General features: G+C 38.9%; 1 protein-coding gene across 7 annotated transcripts in view; it reads left to right on the forward strand.

Moving 5' to 3' along the window:
• pou2f2a (POU class 2 homeobox 2a) overlaps positions 1-25,362 on the forward strand; it is a 46,289-nt gene extending 20,927 nt beyond the window's left edge. Inside the window, exons 1-16 of one of the 7 annotated variants that reach the window (XM_053495345.1) lie at positions 6,623-6,824; positions 12,275-12,343; positions 12,928-12,962; positions 13,061-13,120; positions 15,009-15,119; positions 16,302-16,407; positions 16,557-16,648; positions 16,751-16,888; positions 17,855-17,996; positions 18,898-19,046; positions 19,759-19,950; positions 21,442-21,490; positions 21,586-21,721; positions 22,388-22,450; positions 22,848-22,933; positions 23,562-25,362. In XM_053495345.1, coding sequence (XP_053351320.1) covers positions 6,770-6,824; positions 12,275-12,343; positions 12,928-12,962; positions 13,061-13,120; positions 15,009-15,119; positions 16,302-16,407; positions 16,557-16,648; positions 16,751-16,888; positions 17,855-17,996; positions 18,898-19,046; positions 19,759-19,950; positions 21,442-21,490; positions 21,586-21,721; positions 22,388-22,450; positions 22,848-22,933; positions 23,562-23,863 — 1,785 coding nt within the window. In that variant the 5' untranslated portion in view covers positions 6,623-6,769 and the 3' untranslated portion in view covers positions 23,864-25,362. Of the gene's footprint in view, positions 1-6,622; positions 6,825-12,274; positions 12,344-12,927; positions 12,963-13,060; positions 13,121-15,008; positions 15,120-16,301; positions 16,408-16,556; positions 16,649-16,750; positions 16,889-17,854; positions 17,997-18,897; positions 19,047-19,758; positions 19,951-21,441; positions 21,491-21,585; positions 21,722-22,387; positions 22,451-22,847; positions 22,934-23,561 lie in introns of those variants that run through there. The other 6 variants (XM_053495343.1, XM_053495344.1, XM_053495349.1 and 3 more) reach the window with 6 other exon arrangements.
• Positions 25,363-26,313: the final 951 nt, after the last annotated feature.

Raw genomic sequence — 26,313 nt, forward strand, 5'->3', positions numbered from 1 at the left:
GCCACTGTGTCAGAAACAATAACCTCCTATTCCCTTGACACACACACACGCACACACTCCCAACCACACACACTCACACATATACACACTCCACTAAATAAAATCAGGTAAAATTGTGTTACGCATGCACACACTCGTTCACCCAACCTTTCCAGCACATGCCAAGTCACACCAGAAACTTATTAAGAAATCTACCTAAACCATCTCGCTTCACACACACACACACACACACACACACACACACACACACACACACACACACACACACACAGAAGCATGCACACATTTATATATATTTATATATATATATATATATATATATATATATATATATACGCACACGCACACACATACACACACTAGAGACCTTTTTGCTACTGTTGCTTAGCAACGCAACCTCAGTTCCAATCAGAGTGCACAGAAATGTCCAGTGATGTCACAGCTTGTGCTGACCAGCAGGTTGGAAGCGTTAATAAGGCCTTAAAATGAGAAATAAAGGGCACATTGATCTCGGCATTAAAGAAAGACAGAGGACACGGAGCGGTAATGAGGTGAAGCCCTTTGCCGATGATCTGCTGGCACTGAGAATGTGTGTGAGGAAATTAAACACACACTTTATGTATGCTCGGAACGATTTGTGTCTGTCTGAGAGTGTGTTTGTGTCCACGAGTGGATCTGGAGAAGGAAATAGTTCAAATGCATTGCTTCTGTGCGCAAACACATACACACACACACACACACATACACACACGCTTAGAGGCCATGTTGAGCTGCGACAGCATGAAGATTGATGGCTCTCCTGAGGCCCGTTCAAACCCCCCCCCCCCCCAACACCCCCCTCCCACCCGAGACAGACGGCTGATCAGATAAACGGGAGAACGCAGGGGATGAGGAAGAAGGAGAAAAAGAAAAGAGGTGAGAGAAGAAGAGCAGTGGAGTGAATAGGAAGACAGAAGCAGAAGGATGGAAGAATAGAACGGGCAGAAGGACAGAGAAGTAGAGGCGGAGACAGGAAAGGATGTTAGCAGAAGAGAGGTACTGAAGAGCACTCGGTACAAACATCTCATTTGAAAATACACACCCAAAAAGCACAACACACACTTTTCCCCACTAACATCCTGAAGCCCTTACAGGGGGTGGGGTTTCCATAGGAACTGGGAGATTTTTTTGCTGTCAAGGCAACATAATGACCTCAAATAATGTTGACATATATGGCCACGCCTCTTCTCGACCCCGGGGCTGCGTGGCCACGAGCCTAACGTCTGAGGTTGTGATCTTTCACCTTCACCCCCCGCCGTAAGAGCACACAGACAGACAAAGAGTCCGTCTGCTGACCATGAACTCGAAAACACACTCACACACACACGCACAGAAGTGGTAGACACTACAACTACTATTTATAATAATAATAATAATAATAATAATAATTGCTTATTCTATCTATTAGAATTAAAAGACAGAAAATAACAAATAGGAAACTGACTCAAAATTAAATTAAATTATTAACCTATAATCTAAATAAGAAAAACTAATAGGGGCCCTAAAGTACTTGTATAGAAGCAGTATATTCAATAATAGAATAATAAAATTATTTAAGTAAGCACTGGTTAAATTCCAAAGATCAGAACCTTTTAAAATGTATTATTATTATTATTATTATTATTATTATTATTATTGTTGTTGTTGTTGTTGTTATGATCATCATCAACAACAATAATAATATTAATACATTTTATTATTACATTTTAGCAATATAAACCTAAAGATGACTTGTTTTACACTCAGGATGTTCAGCAATCCACTCCTCAATAATAAAACAGCATGTGAACAGTGAAAAACAGTCCCTATGCCAAAAAAACATTTAAAGGTTAAAAATGCATCATTCATTTCTGTGTATAAATTAACAAGAAATTATAAAGCAGGGGTGAGCAAGAGGACCAGGCGAGCAGGGCAGTCAGGGAAATATTAAGGAGGGCGAGGTGAAAGAAAACAAGCTACTGCAATATATATGAGTGTGTGTGTGTGTGTGTGTGTGAATACCACTGGGTAGCACAGAGACATTTATACAGGTAAGTATCGAATTTTAGGGATGCATTTGAGTATTTATGTTCATGAATTTATCTTAGTCTGTTTTTTGAATCCCGAATGCTTGATTAAAAAGTGAATCTGGAATTTCTGGATGGATTTTAGATCCACTGCTGCCCCCATCTGGTGATAACGCAGTACTGCAACGCCCACATGCTCACCCACTTTATCACCCACTCTCATTCAACTTTTCCTGGCAAACGTCACAGACATACCACAGCAACCTTTATTTAAACATTCCTACAAACAAACTAATAATTATTATGATTTTTTAAAAGTGTTATTACAGCACCGTATATTTTATTGTACTGGCTATTCATATAATTGCAAGTTGTTGTTTTTTTTACTCCACAAGTATATACATGTACCTTAATTTTAACTTAGACAATGTACTGTCTTTGAATAAACAACTCATATGCCCATGTATAGACTTCCTAATGTACGTAACTGTCTAATATTTAAATTAAACTTTCATAACAACTTTAAATTAAAAGATTTTACATTAAGTTCCTTGTTAAGGGTGTACATAGAGACAACCTCATGTATGAATGTATGGAACTGTTGTGTCCATCTCAACAACCCTGACATCTAAAAAACAAAAACTTGTAAATTTATTCATGCTAGCATTCACTTATTCATTTATCCATTCACTTATTTGTTCATCTAATTTAAAGCAAATTATCATAGTCAGTCTACCCACCTGCATGCTTTTAAGAGGTGGGACGAAGTGAGAGAACGCTGAGAAAACTCCGGGGAGAGAAACTGCAGACAGATTGTGTATCAGTAAGACATTACCATAAGCATAGTCTTAGGCATATAAGGCTTTCCTTTTAATCAACTGATATACTATATGATACTATATATACTGTACATGTCAAAAGTTTGGACACACCTTCTAATTGCATGGTGGTTCCTGATTTTTATTCTCTTCTACATTGTAAAACAATGCAGAAGGCATCCAAGATATGCAATTATCTCCTTTGAACAGTTGATGAAATCCTTTTAAAAAGCCTTCATTACAGCTCTAATCTGACGTGCTGTTAATTGGGTTGTATTATTCTAAAATATAGAAAATAAATCCCGAAACAAATTTTAACTCGTACTGTAGCTTTCACTTTATTTAATCTGGTATTTAAATGATTCATCACACGGACCTTCCCATCTGTTTATCTTTAATACTGGACATGATTGACTTTATTTAAGGCTTCATGAGCTGGGTGAGTGTGAAGCCCAGAGTAAAGTATTCCCTAAAACAATATCCAGTACCCACAATCCCATAATTTTATCTGGACCTAGTGTAAATTTAGTGTGAACCCACATGCATTAATAACACATTATAAAATCAGGATCGAAAGGTTATGGAATGATGGAAGGTTGTAGACAAAACCATCATCGTGCAGTGATGGAGACTAGACAGAGTCAGAAGTGGGTCAAGGTTAGGTCTAAGAGACCTAAAAACCATCTCTTCATTTTTGAGGCCAAGCCTTTACCAGTGTTTCATGTAAATATTTGTTTGTTAGTTTATTTGACGGGGACATTGAACATACTGTACATTCACACATACATGTAAATGTACCAGAATTAGCCATATGGAAAATTTTTATCTGCAGTTCATGAACAGTAAAATGTCACCCTAAAAACGATTAAGAATAACATTGTGTAACAATAACACTAGATTATAATTTTTAATCATAAAACTGCCAAATATATACAGTACAATTATACATATACAAATAAAATATGTAAAACAAGCACCAATATAACATCACAGAGACAGGAAGAAAGTAAAATCAGGATACAGGCGAGATCTCAGTCATTGTGTTAATGTTGATGGCAGATTAATATACAAATGAAATTAAGAAAATAACCCGTAAGTAAAAATATATTTCAATGTATTAGATTTAAGGATGGGTTGCTTTTGTAGCTTTATTAGGCACATGTAAGACACTGATAATCTGATGTAACTGTGGTCACGAGACAAGGTTCACACTTTAAATGTGCGTATTACAAATAAATACGCATTCACTTCTTTTACTGTATGATTTGAGAATTTATGAGAAAAAAAAAGGAAAGGGATGGTTTCTCACCCTGTTACTGTTAAAAAAGATTTATGCAGATGATGCCAACGATTGTTCTTTGATGATTAGTTGAACATGAACCATTTTTTTAAGTTCTCCCAACTAGTCAGATGATTTTGTGTGCTGTGCTAATGATTGAACTATGTTCTCTAGAAGAAGGAATTCTCATTCACTCACTCGTCGTCTACACCACTTTATCCTGTATTCAGGGTAGCGGAAGAAGAAATTCCTTCTTCATTATTTTCCATTACTTTTACAAGAATATATTTGGTGAAAGTCATTCCCAAGACAAAGAGAAGTCAATGTGGAATACATCTCCTGACCAGGCTTGAGTCTTACAGCAATAGGATAAAACTCACTGGCTTCCAGTGCTGAATTTTTCATTTTTTTTTTAAACGCCTGGATGTTTATGAGAATCTAAACCTTTGTCAGACTGACAGCATTGACCGAAAAGACTAATCGTCTTTATTAATAGTATGCATGTACCGCATTTGTTTACCATTAACCCACAGCGGAGTAACAGATGGTGAGTTCATGATTAGTTAATTATAACGACGCCTAGGCTTATACAGTAGACGTCGTATAAACACAGGTTAAATCGAGTTCACCTATAGCTCAAACAAACATCAGGCAGAAACGTGTGAACTCCTCCATTGCTTAGATTTGATGGAAATTATAAATCATTACATAGCACACCTGTGACAATACTTCTGATGAGTCATGTTTCCTTAAAGAGAAACGCTTTCGGTTACAAACCATATGCATGCAGTACAGCTAGCTGTAAAGTGCTGCGTATATCGAGATTTGATCGTTAAGGGAAAATATCTTCAGTTGAAACTATAGCGAAACGTTACGGGTGTGGCAACTCAATTCGACTTATCCAGTTTGCTCTATTATTTATACTAATTTATTAAAGCCCTAACTTGGGATTACAGTGGTGAGTGAAAATACAAGTCAATGTTTTAATGACATTCTCAATGTTGAGTTTTCAATAATAACAATCTGTTTATTATTGTTGCCTAAGCAATTAAATTGCTAGGCGACAATCGCTATTTAGGATGAGGTCCTTTACACTTCGAAGTCTGCTGAAAATAGAGACCAAAATACGTCTGCTGTACTCTGGGCTCACTCGCTCAACTCACATCCAGTTTTTCACTAGTGTTTCAGGTAATTAGCACAACTGTTCAGCCAGACGGGTAGAACTTAATAGTTATTTGTGCACATGGAGAAGTTTAAAACGTGACACTTGTTGTCTTAATAGTGTACATTCAGCCTTTCCTTTGTTCTTGGTTCGACAATGGTGTGACAGACTGATTCCAACTGAAAGACCCGAAAAATCCCAACAAAACTCCTGATTATGAAATGATACTGTCATAAAGTGTTTTTTTTTAAGATTTTGCGCATTAATTCAATAAAATTAGAAGTGATCATTTATTTTGGGATGAATAACTGAATAATAAGGCAGAAGTTGAATGAATGAGGCTCCCACTAATGCTCTTAGCCTGAATTCCCCTCACGTGTCGTATCCTTCTGTATCCTACTATATACCATATTAATCCTATATGAAATGAAATACCTAAATGAACAAGGTATTTATTATCGACTCTGTGCTTGAGAATGCCTCGCTCTGAGGAATTACTTGCTGCAAAAGCAGCTATTTTCCCCACAGGTTATATCCTGTGAACTTCAAACTCTCGTGACAAGAGGTGTGTCACAGCTCAGAGTGGAAAATCAAAGCTACAAATGGAACACACATCCTCATTCTTGCTGTTTACATTGAGGTTTTTGAGTGTGTGGTATCATGTCAGATGTGCTAAGTGATACACAGTTGAGATCCAGTATAAGAAAGAGTAAGTCATGTGCGTGAGTGAGAGTTCGTGTGTGTGTGTGTGTGTGTGTGTGTGTGTGTGTGTGAAGACCGTGTATCATTGCGGCGGCTCGTGAGTGACTCTTTCCAGCAGCCCCAGCAATTTCCAGTGACAAAAGCTCTCCCCCTCTTTTTGCCTATATCTCTTCATCTGTTTATCCTTTCATCTTGTTCGTCAGTGTGGCCATCCCACTCTCGAACCCTTCGGCCCCCTCTTTCTCCTCGCCTAAGCCAACGCTACCCACCACTTTTCACTTGTTTACTTCCTCCTTCACTGCCTCGGTCGGCTTTTTCGCGCTGGCCTACTTGCAGCCTCGTACTTCTGTGACGCTTCCTCTGTCCTGGCCACCGTCTTACAGAAGAGGCTTTATGTAAAGTGTCGCAGAATGCCGAGCGCACTTATCACTTTATAAATTTTTAGATCGTGTCTACAGAAGTGTGCACTTCGGCACAGGAAGTGGGCAGCCGGGGGGGGTGGGGGGGAGGTGTGGGAGGGCACAGTGGAGAGAGGAGGTGAAGGAGAGAGGGAGGGAGGAGAATTAGAGGGAGGAGTGGGGAGCAATTTCCTCACCCCTTAGATTATCAGTTTGTTCCTCCTTATTGGCCGTGCGCTGACAGGGGCCGAGAGGGTGATAGAGCGGTGTGTGTGAATGTGTAAAAAGGAAGAGAGAAGGAGAAAACGAGAGAGAGAGAGAGAGAGAGAGAGCGCATAGAAACAAGTGCACACATAAGTATCAGTATGACAAAGACGGCTCCTATAGCTGCGATGGATTACTCTCATTTGTGGTTGCCAGGTATGTGTCTTTACTTCCTGTGTGGTTTCCAGGTTGGACTTTTATTGGGTCAGTTACATGCTGAATGTGGAAGGGACAGGACGAAGTATTTATTGACCACCTCTAGGTTAAAGAAGCTTACCGAATAATTAGGACAAGAAGAAACAGCAAGCAAACGAGAGAGAGAGAGAGAGAGACAGAGAGAATGATAAAAATGTGGATTTAAGTGTACATAAGTGTAACAATGTGGATTTTTTTTTTTTTAGATTTTAAAAACTTTTTGTATATTTAAGTGGATTTTTAATAGATTTAAATCTATGATTAGAACGACTGACTAACAGCATAGTTTCTGAACTTGCTTAATTATATTCATTCATGATGTTGACAAGTAATGCAGGCTTGTACGCTGGGTATGAATGAGGATACGTGTAAACTGCACTGTTGGCAGGCTCTTCATTGTGTTCCTGTGGGGAAGCCCTTTAAGGATCTGTGTGGAGACCTACAACAGGGTTTCCCTATCACTGGGGATTCCAAGTAGGACCTTTTTTGAGGAAGCCCAGATTAACCAAAGAACACTCAAAACCTGCTGTCGAGAAGTGTGGTAATGGATAGAGATACAAATGGCTTAGTATGCTGTTTTATAAGGAGTGATGTTAAAGTTTTACAATAAATGAAACTATAAGTTTGTTGTATAGGGGGATTAAAAAAAAAAGAATCCAACAGCATGCTAAAGTCTAACAGAAAGGATTCAGGGTGAGAGAACCAGTTAACACCATCACTTTGGTCTGTATGTGTGACTTGATTTCAGTGACTAATACAGTAGACCACATCGTATATTGAAACGTATCGAGCGCTGCCGAGTTCTGTGTGTACATGTTTGACGAGCGACGACCTCCTTGGTGGTGGTCATATGCCCTTATAGTATTGGAACGTATGCATGTGAGGGAGTAGGTGTTAATTGTATTGGAAAACATCTACGTGAGTGTGACGGAGTAGGAGTCGAATGTGATTATGTGTGTAAAAGACGTGGTGTTTTCTCCGTCCTTGGCTCTGTACTTCCTTCTCATCTTCAACACTGAGTCCGAGATGGACAATTGCTCATACGCATGCTATGTAATACGTGATGTTTTGCTTTATCATTTTTTTTTTTTTCAGAATGATTAAGCAAACGTGACATTATAAACCTGCTGAAAGAAAAGTGTGGAAATGTCAATGGATAGGTTAAAGATAAGGTTAGACTTTGTCAGTGATATCATGACACTTGTATGCTCATGCATTAAAGGAACTAATAGAAAGGGTATTAAGTATAATTCAATATTTTGATCAAAAATCATCAATCAAATCATTTTTTCTGACATTTGGTAAATCTCTCTCTCTCTCTTGCTTTCTCTCTCTTGCTCTCTCTCGCTTTCTTTTGCTGGTCAAACACAGGTGGTACAGTATGTGATGAAGTGATAATCTAAAAAAACAAATATGGCTTTGTATCAGCTGTGAAGGCTTTTTATATTTCTGAACCAAATGTCCCCATAATCATATTCATACATGACCTTGTCAGGCATCTGATTCGTGTTTGGGACATTCGCCGCTGTATATTTGCAATAAAAAGAGCTACAAGGCTTATTTTACGTTACGCAGGTAAGGGCAAGGACAGTCATAGTGTTATTTAGCTAACGTAACATATCAGGCGATAGAAACACCCTTACAAACGTCCATATTTACAACGTAGAGGAGAAACGCACTACTGGAAGAATATAAGAGTGTTGGTATTAGTGTGTTTAGTGGTGTGCAGTAGATTAATAATAGCCTTTTTAACAGTAAGGGTTTGGTTTAGCACATTGCGCTCCCCCCCAGCCTGAGGGGAAATAGAGAGGGAAGTGAGAGACAAACTCTAGACCTCTTATACACATACCCCATCATGTATGTACTCCACAATCACTTCATATGAAACTAGACCATTATAGACAAACACACGGTGTGACTGAATTCTGACAAATTGTTAATTTTGTAAAATAGTGATTAATTATGCCAAGTACACTGTATACTAGTATATTGCATACCAATGCACAAATTACTATGAGGCATATTTGGAAAATTAGAGCTGTCAGTGAGGTATGAGTCAACATCACAATCTGCACATGGATTAATATATAAATACCAAAATTATTATTGTGTGATGTAATCTCAAAATATTGGCTGAATTTCACTCCAAACCCCGAAATAGAGTCAGGACTTCTGCCTTTACTCCGAGTGTGGCTTGAGGAGTCAGGGGACAGCAGCGGGGATTTCCTCCAGCCGTACTTCTTCCCCTTCCAAAATGGTACTTTAATGGAAAAGTGCATTATGTGCAAAAATTCAGAGATGAATGATTATAGTGAATGATATACTGTATTAAGAATAAATGTCTATTAATGTTAAGTTTTGTCTCCGTCATGAGGGGATGTTTTGGCTTTTGATGATTTAGGAGTATGCTTGTGTACAGTAATGAGGGATCTGATTAATCATAAATAAATGAAATAGAAAAAAATGGAGCTGATTTTTGCAACAGAGCTCAAGGACGAACAGTATTTCTGCATCGCTTTGATAACAGACTCAAGAGTAATCCGCTTCAGTACACCATGACTTTTTCCATAACGTTTCATTCTTATGTCTAGTTCAATGTTTATCATTAGCACATCTTTGAATCTTCTACTGTAGCAGGTTTTTCCTGTTTAGAAAGATTGAAATTACATTAAATGACATTTAAAATGTAAATTAAAATATTAATTTATAAAATATTTACAGACCCCCACAGGACAGACCTTTTTTACATACTGACTATTTTATTAAAGTATGCATTTTATTTTAATATGTACACTAACATGTCTATTTATTGGAGACAGAGTTGAGTTTCTTTTAATGGTTATTAACTTTCCTTCTATAGACTTATTGTCATTAGATTCCAGATTCCAGTATTTGTAGTAGTTTGTAGGGACAAGGGACACGATTATAGATAGTGGTCTAAAGGGCGGAAACCTCTAGTGGTCTCTAGTGGTCTAAAGGGCAAAAACCTGGTTAATAGGTGTTTAATAGTAGGCCAGTGGTGATTGCACTTCCTTATTATATATTTTTTTTAATTATATTTTTTATCCTTTTATTACTATATAACTGTATTTAATACTTTGTATTACTGTAAAGAAATACTCCTTCTCAATTTTATTTTCAAGAAGGGAAAAAAAGCCCTTAATTTTTCCTCCTTGCATTAAATTTAAGTCCTCATTACGTTTCGGGGTGCTAATCCCTGATCTTGCCTGTTATTGTACAGTAAATTTCTTAACTGAATGAGTTTAGGATTCAGACTAATTCAATCAAACAAAATTTCAATCAAGGATTGTGAAAGTTCTGATCAGTGGCCCTGACCTTCCCATACTACACAATGTATTTAGCACTATAGCTATCAGTCTGCGTATGAATATGGACGCACAATGTGGCTAAGCCACCAGATTGATCCTGGTCATTCCGCTGTTAAGTATACCTGAGTAAATAAATGCATCCATATAATTAGGATGTTTTAATTTATCCCTAGAAGGCATAAACTGCATCATTTTTTTTAAATGCTAACAATAAATAACTGTATTTGTCAATAAACTAGCATAAATTTAATTAGCTAGGTAGCGTGTCAAATTCAAAAAAACGTTGAAAAAGGAAACCTACATGGCTTAGCTGCTTTAAAACTAAATAATTGATGATAAGTAATTATCTAATCGTTTTAGATTATTAATAAAGCTCTTTTTAACATGAAATCCTAACATTAAATTAATTTGTCCAGTTAAAGACATTGATTCACCAAGGTTTAATACTTAAGTACATTTTAAATCAGCATTTTATTTTATTTTATTTTTTGCCATTTTTATGATGTATTATTTGTTCCACATTGTCTTCACTGTCTCGTAAATCTAAAGTTAACTAACGTTGTCCACCCAGTAGAGGAGCAAGTTTGAAAGAAAGAAAAAAAGAGTCGATTGAGAATCAGGAGTGAAATGTGTGGAAAGATAGTGAAAGACAGCTAGCGGGGTAGGGAAGCGTTTAATATGCAGGTGGCCGATATAATTAGTCAGTCGTTGGGGTTATTTGCATGTATTTCACAAAAGGGAAGTGAGTGTGTCTGTATGAGAAACTACGTTTAAGTTGTGCGTGTGAGAGGAGAGTGTGTGTCTTATGGGGGTGTGTTTATTTTAAACGACGACAACTTTTTATTTCTCAGACTTCATCAAATTATATATATGTGCACTTCTTTAAATTTGACTTCCTCTTGTGAATAGACATAATAGACATAGACGTTGCTTTAATGCAGAATTGCAGAATTTAATGCCATTTTAATGCAGAGTTTGTACTGTTAGAATTGTTTATCCTAAGGTATTGGTGTGTTTAATGATTTGAACCAGGATATGTTGTGTTATGTAAAAGATAAAAAAAAATTGTTAGTTTTTTTTTGCTTTATTTCACCTTAATCCTTCCAACTATAGATTACAATGTGTTCATTAATTCAGTTACATTTGTAAATACCTCACTTAATACACTATACTCGTACACAAATTTTAAACATCTTACTTTGTGTATTATTGCCCTTTCAAAATTTTTTTTTTATGTACAAAAAAATGGCCATGATGCAACTAGATATGTACATTAGACAACTAAATATGTTCAGGGCAGCTAAACATGAAATATTTTTCCAAATTTAATCTTTTCCTCATCATCTAAATACAGCAGCACCACAAGTAATTGTAAAACCTAATATCTAGAAAATGACGGGTTTTGTTTTTGTTCTTTAAAAAGGTGACAACACTGTATAATAAATCATGTAGATTGACACACGTCAAATGTTTTCATATTAAATAATAATAGAAAAACATTAAATTAATTATTTGCTAACAGGTATATGTTTGATGTATAGTGTCACATCTCTATTTATTTATTTATTTATTTATTTATTAGATTTTATTTTATTGGTGTCTCAGCAAACAGAATGCCCTGGAAGAGAATCTGCTTTTCTTTCAGTGTGAGCATTACCTCGAGTTGGCCTCTTGAGTTGATGTGTTTCATAAATGTGTATGAAATACAGTTGTGTTTTCCCATTTCTCCCCATACATTGCCTCTCTTCACTGTTATGAGAATTGTGTGTAATTTTGAGTCAGCAGTATGAGATGAGCTCTGGTTTCTCAAGTGTCGTAACTTGGAAACTGGGGATCCATTTTCTTTCTTTGGTTTGCCTTGAGACACTTAAATGTTTTTCCCCCTGTCTTTTAAATTACAACCTTTTGCAGTGATGGTGGATAAAAAAAAAACATCTCTGCTTTTAAGCTCTCTTTTTGATTTCTAACCCTATCTCTGACCAGTGATTTATTTTTTGTTGTTGTTGTTGTTACAGAAAACACTCTAATTCAACTTATTTCATTAAAACATCTGAATTACACTCTTTGTCTTTGTTTCTGTAGATATCAGAATGTCAAAGCCAATAGAGGTTGAAAATCCAGCGGCTGACTCTCCGATGGAGAACACGGCAGGTATGTTAACGCATGTATCAGCCACAACATTAACAGCACCACCAGGTGAACATTTATTATCAGGTATATACCAGTAAACTGGGGGGATTATGTGCACCCAAGGCCCATCAATGCAATGGGGACTAAAGGCTAGGCTGTTCGGTCTGGTCTGACAGAAAAAAATAATGTAGCAGAAATTACTGAAAAAGTTAATGCTGGCCATGATAGATACACACCAGAACACTCAGCACATCACAGCCTGCCGTGTGTAGGACAGAGAGCAGGCAAAGAGTTTATACGTCGGACAAACAAGTCTGATCCATGGAGTCCCCACCCTGCAAGCCACAGCACCCAAAGCATCTGCCACTAACGCCCCGGTGCCAGTCACCACAGCACACCACCAGAGCTCTTGCAGAGTCACGCCCCGAGGGGCCAGAGCTGCCCCTGCGGCACAAGGGGAACCTACACGATACTAAGCTTAATGTCTTACGATGTAATGTAGAGGCTGAAGGGTGTATGTGTGAGTGACAAAGCCAGTCATGAATTAAAGTAGCTAAGATGTTTGTTTGATATCTTTTTCTCTCTACCTGTGTATCCGTCGTTAGATTCAGAGAGGAATGGTTCAGACTCCAGTAATCAGGTAGACCTTTATTTTTAAAGTAATAGTTTTTTTTTAAGTAATGGTTTTACCTATTATTTTGATGATTGTATTTTTTCCAATTTGTTTCCTTCCAATAGATTCCACCAATGAAAATCAGCCCCTTCTCACTCTCTCCAACACTATGCGCCAGCAACAAGGTAAATGACTCACTAGAAATATGTTTTTTTTTTTATTCTGCACTTTAGCAGATTTGCATGTTGAATCACATTTATGTAGAATCATGCGGTATGCAAGTGTGTGTATGCTATTTGTAAAGAAAAATTAAATCTGATAAAAACTTAGAGACCCAAAAAATTAACCATTTAAAAAAGGCATTATTAAACAGGGAATGAGTAAGGAAGAAGAACAGAAGACAAAAGACTAGAGACACCCCTTGTTTCTTTATATATTAAAAACAAAATTATAATAAAATAATTGAATTTAATTTACGTTCAGCAGCAACCTTATTTCCCCTCTCATCTGTCCCAACCACTCCTTATTCAGCATCAGCAGTATACTAATCACCGGCCTGATCATCTGTCACCATCTGCACCTGTTTCTCACTGGTTCATGACTTATGTTTGATGATTTTTATGCTTGAATGATTCATAGGTCACTGTGTGGCTTAACAAGCAAAAAAAAAATAAAACAACAACATCTGAAACTACTCAGGTACAGGGAAAGGATTGAAAATTATAGCCAAAAACTAAAAAAAAAAAAAAAAAGCTAAAGAAGTCCTTCAGGAAGCCTGGAGAATTATTCCTCAAGATTATATATTTTTTTTTAAAAGAAGACTATATTTAAAAAATATAGGTTGATATATATATATATATATATATATATATATATATATATATATATATATATATATATATATATATATAGGTAGGTGCATTCTCCATCTATTTATATAGTCTGTTTTTTTAAAGGAAAGTATTTCATTGGCGTATGGAATATTCTCTTATACTATAAACTTGTGGACAAAAATGTCACTTGAAAATAAACCCAATGCAAACATAAGATTGGTACTGTAGATGTGGTTTTGGCAGATATTTTCTAGCTGTATTAATGAGTATTGTTTATCTAGTAAACGGTATTGTAACTGTAGAAGTGAATTTAGTTAGAATTAACAGGCTATTAATTTTTTAGCAGGTAAAATCTGATCAGCTTTTTTCAGATCCTGTATGAATCATATATACTGGAAGCTATGTGCAGTGTACATTCTCATAATCCTACATGATTCAATTTTTTTTCTATTTTAGTAGTAGAATCTTCTGACTTCTTGTTTGCGCTTTTGTGAGTTTCACTCCAGAACAGCGTTTCTGCCGAAGTAACTTGTCTCAGTAAGAGCAATACATCCTGAGTTTAATTTGTTTCGTACTGATAAGCTCCCATGTGTAATGACACATCAGCTGTATTAGCCACCCCTGAGTTGTTACTATTCCAGTGCTTTAAATTCAGTGTTTTTTTTAATTTTATTTTTATTTCCTGTAAATGCAGTGAAGTGTACACACACAAAACTGGGTTGTTAGAAATATGCTTACGGTTCTCAGAAATGTTAGCCTAATTATGGCCAAAATGTGCAAAAACTGCAAGGATCAGACATAATTAGTAACATTAGTGAACGATATTCCTCTTTGACTTCACCCACTACACTATTTCTAATTAAAGGATTCATGTGCTTATGGTTGATGTTCACGTCCTGACAAACCGTAATGTAATTTACAACAGCTAAACCACTCTGAAATAGCTAACGCTAGGTGTGTTTCTACAAATCTTGCAACAAAACTGCTGTTATATACGACGCTTCCAAGCCGAGGAGAACTGAAAGCGAGACCTTGATATAGCTGTATATAGCCCTGATATATTGTTTGGCCTTGCAAGTTTCCACTGACAACATGGCCGCACTGCAGTGTGCTTTCTGAAGCGTGCATGACCGTTAAAACGCGCTGATGCTTGCTCTGCGTTAGGTCCAGATTCGGACGGATGAGAGAATGTGCTTGCGATGGTGTTCATGTGCAGAAACAGCTTCCCTTTCTTTCTCAGGCCAAGGTGGAGGAGTGTGGAGAGATGTCTCCAGCTTCAGTCCAGGCCACGCCCACTCAAACACCCCTCCCACACACACAGCTGATGCTGACAGGAAGCCAGCTGGCAGGAGTAAGAGAGAGAGACACACACACACCCACACACACATGCACACACACACACACACACATATATATATATATATATATATATATATATATATATATATATATATGCTTCGCTTTATGGTTGCAGTGTCAATTCAGTCTATTTCACGCTAAGCTTTCTAGCACCATCATGCTTCCGCGGCCAGAACTGTATGTGTGCAAAAAGACCTAATTATATTACGTATTTAATATCGATTGCTTATATTCATAAAACAGTTTATATTAGTATTCTTTACTGATCTAGGTAAGGATAAAATATTGACTTTAGTGTTAGATGCGTACATTAGCATTAGCATTAGCATTGCATGACATAACCCTGCATGCGTGATCATATTTACAGTATGAGATCCTTTCTCCATAAAAACCCTTTTACTGGTGGACCCAGACATTCAGACGCTACTGTACACTGTATACGCTACTGTTGGATCTGTTTCTGCTTTTTATCTCTTGCGCTTCTTGCACTTCCAGTTCTTTTTCCTCACCCGAGCGTTTCTCCTTTTCTCTTCCCCTACTCTCTCTTTTCCTCCGCTCCCGACTTCCTTTTTACCCTTTCCTGTCTCGCTCTAGCTGACCGCTCTCTTGCCCGCTCAGCAGCAGTTGCTCCTCCAGCAAGCGCAGCTCCTGGCCGCGGCCGTGCAGCAGTCGCAGGCGGCTCACGCAGCCAATCAGCAACAAACGCAACAGCAGCAGCAGCAGCAGCAGCAACAGCAAGCCAATCAGCAGGCGGCTCTGACTCAGCTGCAGAGCCAATCAAAGAGTGCTCAGGAGCAAAGCGCTGCTCCTGTCCTGCCCCCTCCTCACCAGCTTACCCTTTCTCAACCAATCCAGCTCACTGCCCAGGTACACGCAGTCACCGGCCTTTCTCAGACTCAGTCACCAGAAACGCATGCCTTCTGGTTCGTCCTCTTTCTTCTATCTAACATGGAAGCAAGCTCAATAACGATGTTATCTCTAGAAGGAAGTGAATATTACACAGACTCATAGCCATGAGAAGAGCTTTATCACCAGTCCAACCCTCTCTTCAGACTGTCCAGCTGTTACCTTAGACTGATTTTGCAGCCACAAGTCTGGCCCAAGCGCTACAGTACGTTAATCTTCACTAACGTACAGTATGGTTATGCTCACCTTCGGCGTTTCTCTTTTTCAGGACATCCAGCAATTGTTGCAGCTGCAGCAGTTGGTCCTTGTCCCAGGGCATCCTTTGCCCTCCCCTGCACAGTTCCTTTTGCCACAGGCACAGCAAGGGCAGCAAGGTTGGATCCCCACTCTCTGCACTCACAGTTATACACCAGTTTCCCTAAGCATATCTGAAACAGACATTTTAAAACCCTTTCCCAAAGACTAGTGAGATTGATCAAATGATTGGATTTTAAATTTTTTGTTTTCTCTCCGTCTCTCTCAGGGCTGCTACAGACACCAAATTTGATTTCACTACCTCAGCAAAACCAGGGGGGTCTTCTCAGTGCGCCTCCTGCACTCGGCCTACAAGCACAGGTAAAGCTGGATCTTAAATCCTGTATACAGACACATATACGAGCACAACATTGACACATGTTCATAAGATCATTGTATATTTTTGTTTTTTTTTTCTGGCAGAGAGACAAAGTTATGGAGAGCAGTGTCAATACGGTCACCCCTGTGACTTCTCATGCCGAGGAACCAAGCGACCTGGAAGAGCTCGAACAGTTTGCCCGTACCTTTAAACAGAGGAGAATTAAACTTGGGTTCACACAGGTAAAAAAAAAAAACTAAAACACACACTTTACTGCATGCATATTGGTAAAGATGTAATAATAAATTTTCTAATTTTTTATGTATTTATGTATAGCAACTTTTCAGATTTGTGACAGGCAAAAATGAAAAAGGGGGATAGAAGGATAATGTAATACAGCTATCTGGACACTAGATGGCAGTAAGAACTGTGCAGCAAGGTTTTTTTGGCTTTTCAATCAGAGTATCTTCTGTATTCCTGAATGATGAGAAATAGTTCACCTACAGTACTTTGCATAGTGTTTACACATTACATGAGGCAGTATGAGCTTTTTTTTTTAGGAATAGTATAAAGCGAATAAAATTATTAAATATGAAGATATCTATTTTCTAAATCCTATAGTATTGATAATCATGATAACGCGCACTGCAGTCGTTGATCTTGTGAAATTCCCTAGCCGAGGTCTTTAGGTGGAATGAATTTTCAAAGCTGCATTTGAACGCAACCTAAAATTATGTAGAGCTATGTAGACACTTAGCACTGTCGCCTTGCACCTCCAGGGTCCGGGTTCCATTCCCGGCCAGGTTCGATTCCCGTGTCTGTGTGCATGGAGTTTGCATGTTCTCCCCGTGCCTGGTGGGTTTCCTCGAGTAATCCGGTTTCCTCCCACAGTCTAAACATATGCAGGTTAGGCTTATTGACGTTCCCAAATTGCCCGTAGTGTATGATTGAGTGTGTGAGTGTGTGTATGTGTGTGTGCCCTGCAATGGATTGGCACGCTCTCCAGGGTGTACCCTGCCTTGTGCCCTAAGCCTCCTGGGATAGGCTTTAGGTCCCCATCTTCATCTTCTATACTGCTTTACAGGATAAAGCGGTATAGAAGATGAGTGAGTGAGTGACAGTATGTAGACACTTCAAATAGGACCTGCTTTTACACTCTTTCTTGTGTACTGTAATAACTACATGTATACTCTCCACCTTTCTCTTAGGGTGATGTGGGACTGGCCATGGGCAAGCTGTATGGAAATGACTTCAGTCAGACCACCATCTCCCGCTTTGAGGCCCTCAATCTCAGCTTTAAGAACATGTGCAAGCTCAAACCTCTGCTGGAGAAATGGCTCAATGATGCCGGTAACAGCATACACTGTCATACACCAAACACACTCTAAGGAAAGAAATGAAAGTTGATTTCTTTTTAATCACTTACTTTAAACATAATGAACTACTATGAATTATTTGGTGCCTGCAGGGAAACTAAGAATAAAGCTACAGTGTATAGTTACTCTCTGGGGCGGCACGATGGCTTAGTGGTTAGTACTGTCGCCTGGCACCTCCAGGGTCCGGGTTTGATTCTTACCTTTGGTCTGGGTTTCCTCTGAGTACTCCGGTTTCCTCTCACAGTCCGAACACATGCAAATTAGGCTAAGTGGCGTTCCCAAGTTGCCCTTAGTGTGTGAATGAGCATGTGAGTGTGTGTATGTGTGTGCCCTGCAATGGATTGGCACCCTGTCACCAAAAAGGGTGTACCCTGCCATGTGCCCTAAGTCTCTTGAGATAGGCTCCAGGTCCCCCACGACCCAGTATCCACAATAAAGTGGGTACTTTATTAAACTCAGGATGTATTGCTCTCACTGAGACAAGTTACTTCGACAGAAACGCTGTTCTGGAGTGAACTCACAAAAGCGCAAACGAAAAGTCAGAAGATTCTACTACTAAAATAGAAAAAAAATTGAATCATGTAGGATTATGAGAATGTACACTGCACATAGCTTCCAGTATATATGATTCATACAGGATCTGAAAAAAGCTGATCAGATTTTACCTGCTAAAAATTAATAGCCTGTTAATTCTAACTAAATTCACTTCTACAGTTACAATACCGATGAGTTTAAGAGGTTGTGTATTAATGGATTTGTTCTAATTACTTTATTATTGCAGATGCTTATCAATGATGATATTTGTACATGACAGAGTACTAAGTCGTACATTTGTTAAAAATGGTCGTTGAATATCTGGTTTCTAATTTGTGCAGAGACCATGTCGATGGACAGTACCTTACCAAGTCCCAGCTCTCTGTCCTCACCATCTTTGGGCTTTGAGGGGCTGCCTGCCCGCCGCCGCAAGAAACGCACCAGCATCGAGACCAATGTGCGCGTGGCGTTGGAGCGCAGCTTCAGTACGGTGAGACAATGAACGTCTAATGGACAAGCAACATCTAAACAACATGTACTTGTGCTTTAACGCAAGACCTCAGCTAACATTATGTACAAAAAAGGTTACCTTGATCGTGTTTCATGGTAAAAACAGGAGAACGTCAGGATCTCACAATCTGGTGTAAACAGAAAAGTTGGAATTTAGTTCAGATGCAAAAAATGGCTAATAATGTTCATGGTACAATAACTCTATCATGTTGCTGCCAATGAGTGTAAAAGCTTGTTCCCAAAAAAGGAGTCAAGAGGCCGAAGCAAAAACAGACAAGCAAATGCATATGAATTTTTCTTTCGTATACATAGTACAGTACATATACTTATATGTATATTCATCTATTAAAAATGTTCAATTTATATTGGAGTTTTACTTAAAAAACCCATTTGGTGAATAAAATTATGAAACTTTTATGAGGATTTGCATCTCACTATGCATATTTTTTCAAATCTTTTACGACATCTAAAAATTATCTGCAGTGACTTGATCAAAGAAAACGAACAGTAAAAATAATAGTAATTAGAACTTTATGGGCATGATAAGAAAACCACTTTTAGTCATAGAGATTTACTAACATTATTATTAATTTTAGTATAGTGTATGACTGTCACTAAAGTGTATGTGTAAAGGGAATGTGTAATAATGTTCCAATTAAACGGCAATCTTCTATCACACTCCTTGTATTCAGAACCAGAAGCCTACCTCAGAGGAGATTCTACTCATCGCTGAGCAGCTCAACATGGAGAAGGAGGTGATCCGCGTCTGGTTCTGCAACCGTCGACAGAAAGAGAAACGTATTAACCCCTCCAGCGCCACCCCTCCCCTGCCCAGCCAACCCCAGCCTGCCACACACAAACCCCCCTGCTACAGCCCGCACATGGTACGACCCGGCCTGATCCTCACACCTACACGCTCAACCCTAATGTCCCTGTGATTGTCCTGCATGCGCACCTTCTCTTGGAAGGTTTTCCCATGAAATCCTGAACATGGTCTAATCCATTTGTCATTGCTTGCTTTTACCAGATCTTAGCCTGGCACGATCATAACCTAACAATAACCAATCACGTTTTGCAAATAATATCGCTTTATTAGGCGGTTACTGTTAATATGAACAATTTGACAGCAAAAAGAGATAAATCCATTTTAGCAGTTTTGAGAAATGATCCAAGAAGTAAACTAATAAAGAATATTTATCATGAGTCATGAGGATTTTAAAAAGCAGAAATGTCGAAGTATTTTTTCAAAATCATATGGGATATAAAAGTAGGAAATGTATGTAATTTTGCAAAACGCTATAACTCCACCTCCCACAGTTTTGTCACAATTGATAAATCAGACAGATTTTGTGTTTGTGGTCATTTAAGTTCAATTTAGTATCAATAATATGTTGTTGGAATTGTGATTTAAACTATTTCAAACCCATAATTTGATTGCGACATTGTATAAGTCTGAAAAAAAAATGTGGAAGTAAATTTGACCGAGGAAAAAAACCTTTTTAAATACAAAGATCGTTGAAGTTCATGAGAAGCATTATGAACATGACATGACAACAGCTCCCTATCATAGTATGAATATGCACCGTATGACATCTCGTTCATCAACCGGTCATGGGACATGTCAGTCAGTCAGAGTTATAGCGGACAGACCCGGACAAAGCAAACGTCACGGCGTGCATTTCACGTCTCTTGTACACAAATCGTTCATGTATATCTTAAGTTTTTGTAACATTATTTGCAACCACAGTTCTTACGCTACAGTATCAGACATAGTTTGTTAAGAATATAACATGGTATTTGACCAACATCCAAATAGCATAGTGACCTGTTTCACAGAACGTATCGCAGATCTTAAGTGAGCCATACCTGTCAACCTATCATTTATTACTGCTGGCATGACTGCAACGGCAGCACCATACTGTAAAAGTCCTTTTCTTGGCTTATACATTCTTCAAAAACCTTTTGCACACATTTAGACCACGCATGGCAGCTGCTGAGTTGCACAGGAAATATCTCCGCTTCATTGATCATGTGACAGAAAAAGAGGAAGGGATTGGCTCGTCACAACGCACCTGCTTTTGTTAACATACCGAGCAGCGACGCAGCTACAAAAACAGGGCAACATTGAAAGAGCAGCTGATAAAGCCTGACATGACTCTGGTTATCTAACTTACAACTGGCCAGTAGCTCTACCAGTACAGTACAAGTATCTAAGGAAGTGGTATAGACCATGTACCTAATGAGTAAAGTCGAGACCAGTGAATTTCCAAAACCTTAAAAAGTTAAAGACCCAGATGGCACACTGCTGACACAGTCCCTGTCTCATCTTTCCCCCACAATTTCTCTCTCTCTCTCTCTCTACTGTTTCTCCTCAGATGCAAGGTCAGGGACCGTCCCAGCCGGTTACCAGTCTCAGCACAGCAGGTAAGAGACACAACCAGGCTATTCATTCTGTTAAATGCGATTTAAATAATGACCAAAGTGTGTTGAAACCTTCCTCGTCTTCTTCGCCCCGCCAGCAACCACCATGTCCTCAGTTTGTCCCTTGACCCCCACTGGTCCCTCCTCGAGCTCCACTCCTTCACCAGTGACTCCGTCTCCTCGCAGTGACGCAAGCCCTGTACCTGCCACTCACGCATTAAATCTGAACACAGGGTGAGACATACAGACACACACACACACACATGCATACTTACAACACATAAAACACTCACTAACACTCTATCATATTTAAAAACGGGTTTATTATTTATATAGTTTAAATCAGGGTTATTATTTCTTTTACCTATTTTCATCCCAATTACGTCAGCTGCCTATTCACTAGCCACTAGGTAGTTCTCCCCATTAAACAACAACTATAGAAAATAGAAAGTCTTCCCTTCCAGACAGGCAGCATGACCAGTTCTGTATAAATTAGTTATAAGTAAACGATTATTATTATTATTATTATTATTATTATTATTATTCCTTAACATTATAGAGAAACATCTTGACATTTGTGTTTTTGGTCAAGATTCAACATTTTTTTTTTTTTTTACCACTAATTACTCTCTCTCTCTCTCACACACATACTGTACACATACACACACATATGCTCGAATACACACATGCTCGAATACACACATGCTCTTCCCTCATACAGTATATATCCTGTATGCAAACCCCTAGATATGTATACTTCTAAAAATAGAAGTACCCCTAGATACGCATACTGTTATGTTTTGCTGACGTCGTAATGACGGTTAATGCCTGTGTGTATGTGTGTGTTGTGTGTGTATACTGTGTATACTGTATACATATATATGGCTTTCCTGTCCACAGTTCGTGGCGTAACAAGAACGGTGACGTGTCTAACTACATCACCGATTTTGCTGCAAATCTGAGGTGAATACAATACCGTGCACACGCACACGCACATACACACGTCCAAACACAAGACGCATACATAGACTCACAAGATGCATTCAAGATGAAACAGAAGAGTCTCACAGACGAGCACGAAACGGCTAATGTATCATCTTTCTATGACTAAAAATGGCATACGGTCTGATATCTACGATCATTTCCGTCTTGCTGTTTAATATTAGAAGCAATTTAGATTGTGACTGATTTTGATGTTAGTTTCTCTCTTCGAATAACATGCCTTGTTTTTCAGTGTGCGAAATCTCTTATGCCTTTTGATGTTTCACTGTATTTCTCCTTTCCTCTTCTTCTTCCCCCCCTGCTGTTCGTCTTTGTGTGCGTATGTGTGCACGCTTGCCTATTTGTGTGCGCAACTCAGGAATACGGTGATTGGAGTTAACACTGGAATGAACCAAGCTCTGCGTGGCAGCAACCCAATCGCCACAATTCAAGGTTTGTTCGAAAGTAGGTAGTCCATGAAGAGTCGAATGGGATATGGGGGAAAAAAATGATAAACAACAGAAATAAAATGCTGAGTGTGTTTGCTCATCATTTCACGTCAGTGTGCGGTGCTGTGGCTTTGCTTTATGTGTGATGTGTGTGCACTGTCATGGTGTTTCATCTTTCTTCTTTTAAATCTCATTCCTTTGGTTGTAACGTGATTTTATGAGCTATTGTTTCGATATACACTACCAGTCAAAAGTTTGGACACACCTTCTAATTCCATTGTAAAAAAAAGTTAAGTAAAACTATTTATTTCTTTAGTTTCGGCTCTAATCGGAGGTGCCGTTTGTTAACTGGTGATTTCTGAGGCTGGTAACTCTAAATGATCTTCTCCTCTGCAGCAGTGATATGATTTGGTCTTGCTTTCCTGGGAAGGTCTTTATGAGAGCCGGTTTCATCATGGTGCTTGATGGGTTTTGCAAATGCACTTGACGATACTGTTCCTGCAAGAACTATTCCAGAACAGCTGACCTTTGTGTCTTAAAATAAATAGTAAAATAAATCCAATCTCGTGTCCAAACGTTTGACTGGTGTGTCCAAACTTTTGACTGGTACCGTAAATGACTCTATCCTCTCATCCTTCTCTCAGCTCTGGCGGCCAGTGGTGGTCAAACCACCATTTCCAGTCTTGAAGGTGGCAGCAAGGTGCTGATCGGTGGTTCTGGAGGACAACGGTCAGGACTCCCTTCTTCCCTCTTCCTCAACCACCCTTCACTGTTGCCCATGGCAGCGGGCACAGCTCTGGGATTGGGCAACTCGATCGTTTCCAAATCCGGCAGGCCTCTATTCCCGGACGGCATGAGTCCCTCCCCTTGCTCCAGCCCTGATTCTTCCTGCTCTTCCAGCGACCTGCTACACAGCCCGCATGATCTGGGGAGCGGTCAAGATTGAGCGACACTTCCAGGAAAAAAACCAATCACAGGACCAGGAGGAGGAACCGAAACCTCCCGTCACAACCAAAGCATCTCCGTCTCTCTTTCTTCCTTCGTCTTTGGCCGTTCACGCTTTCTCTCTTGCTCTCTCTCGCTCTCCTGATGCCAAAAATACACAAAGTGGAAGAGGGGAGAGATGAAGAGACAGAGGTGAAGACGAGACGAGGCGAAGAGGAGAGATTTACATGTAAACCAAAAAGATTCACCTGGAGGTCTAGTGGTGTGTGGTCGACTGAGCGCAGCCACTTCTCCACTGTTGTTTTTTTTTTCTCTCTCTATCTCTCTCTTTTTCTGTTTCTCCGGAGAGTGTAAAGACATAAAAGAAAAGACAATAGATACTGGTTTAAGAACTGCAGGAACCAGAGGAAAGAGCTGATTATTAATGATCCTTGAGCCAAAAATAGCAAAACTAAAAACTTTTATTTGTTGCAGAACGGCAGTCGGATTTCAGCTCTGACCAGTCTGGAGAACTTTAAACCAAAAAAAAAAAAAAAAAAAAATATGATAGAGGTGAACTTTAATAGACTCACAGTGACAAAAAAGAGACAACCATACCAAAAACCCATATACCAAAAAATAACCAAAACCAAAAATACGGAAGGAAAAGCTTTATCCCGTGGACCTGTAAATAGTCCAGCGTCCAGCACCAGACCCACACCAACGATCCAGCAACCTCCCGCTCCATCACTTCATCCGACATTCTGTCATTTTGTCTGTCTACATGTCAGTATTTTTTCCCTAAGTCGTCATTGTTTTTTTTTTTTATTAGTGAAGAGGTGAATTTCTAAGTATTAGCTGTGTATTGCTGTGCAACAGTGACTCAGAAGTGTCAATGTTTTTGACTAGAAGTCTAGATGTACAAATCTCTCCCGCTTTCTACCTCTTTATCAGGTTTCCTTCTCTCTAGCTTTAGTTCCCATTCCAGAAGAAAAACATCCATACTTGAGTAGGTTTGTGTTTTGTTCTTTAACCCTCATCACTGTCATGTCGTAATTTTCAGCTTCATGTCTATCAGCACCAAACAGGTGTGTTTGCGAATGTCATCAAAAATCATATGTATTTAATACAAGGTCAGCTGGTGTTCCTGCATGTTTGACGTCTGTGTCTCACGTTCATGTTCATTCTGTCTTATTTCCATTAAAAAAAAAAAAAAAACAACAACCACACTTTGAATCCATTATCCACATTTTTCATCTCCTTCATACTTGCTCCTTGTTGGATACCAAAGTGACTCATCACGGGTCTCTCACTGCGATGCAGACGGAGAGCGGAAACCCCCTTCCCTCAGACGTGCTCCCACCTCTCACACACACACACACACACACACACACATATACACACATCAGTGAGTGGACATCGCTGGGGGAACTTTTGAGGAACGGGCGTTTCCATTATCCCTGGCACTTCATGTATGAAGTGAATAAAAAAAAAAAAAAACTTTGCAGCCAACCATAATTCCAGAGATTCACAGAAGCAAACCAAAAAAAAAAAAGTTTCCAAGCCAAATATGGAAGGAGCTGAGGAAGAGGAGACAAGAAAAAAAAATGAGATCTTTCTTTATCCCTCCATCCATCTATGAAAGATTTGTGAAAGTCAGGGATGGTGTCAGGGGTAGATGATTACAGCATAGATGGTTGGATGGATAGATGGATGGATGGATTCATGGATAAGGACAGATGGTTCCACACTCTTCTTCCTCCTGTCACTCGAACCCTTCCTGGTCCTTGGGACGGGAGCTTTGATGACCTCACTGAAGTTACAGAGATGTGGCTGGTTTCTTTTGGGTTGGGGAAGGATGTTCTTTTTCTTCCTTTTGGCTCTTTTATTTCTTTCCGTCTGTCTGGTTTGTGGGAAATTTTTCTCTTCTATGTGTGTAGCTGCTGTTCCTTTGGTTTATTGCGTGCTATGATTCTTTTGGGAAGGGAAAAAAAAAACACGTATTTAATTATTATAGAATTGTTCTTTTTTTATGTCCCCTCCTTGTTCCTAGTCGTGCTAGAGACTGCATCAGGTGGTTGGAGAAATACTGTGAACATTCATCTAAACAGATCAACTAGGATGAAGGTGAACACAAAATACACACAAGACACCCAAGAACATAATAAGCCAAAGCTTTAACTCTTAAAACGAACATCGAATACGCGTGTAGACACCAAAAATTCGGCACCACGCAGGGCTGTAAGATGAACGCAGGCGTGGAGGTGATGAGAGCTTCTGAAAAGGGGACTGATTGAACCTGTTCTCCACATGACCGTTTAGATGGAATGGCTCACTTAGTGCTTCTATAGATTTTGTAGTAAATGATCTATGTTACAATGCTTACTTATTGCTGATGTATAGAAAAAGGTACAATTTAAAAAAACAACAAAAAAGAAAAAAAAAAAGTTGCAAACTTGATTTTAGACCAAA

Source organism: Clarias gariepinus, chromosome 4, assembly GCF_024256425.1.
Source record: "Clarias gariepinus isolate MV-2021 ecotype Netherlands chromosome 4, CGAR_prim_01v2, whole genome shotgun sequence".
Classification (NCBI taxonomy): domain Eukaryota; kingdom Metazoa; phylum Chordata; class Actinopteri; order Siluriformes; family Clariidae; genus Clarias; species Clarias gariepinus.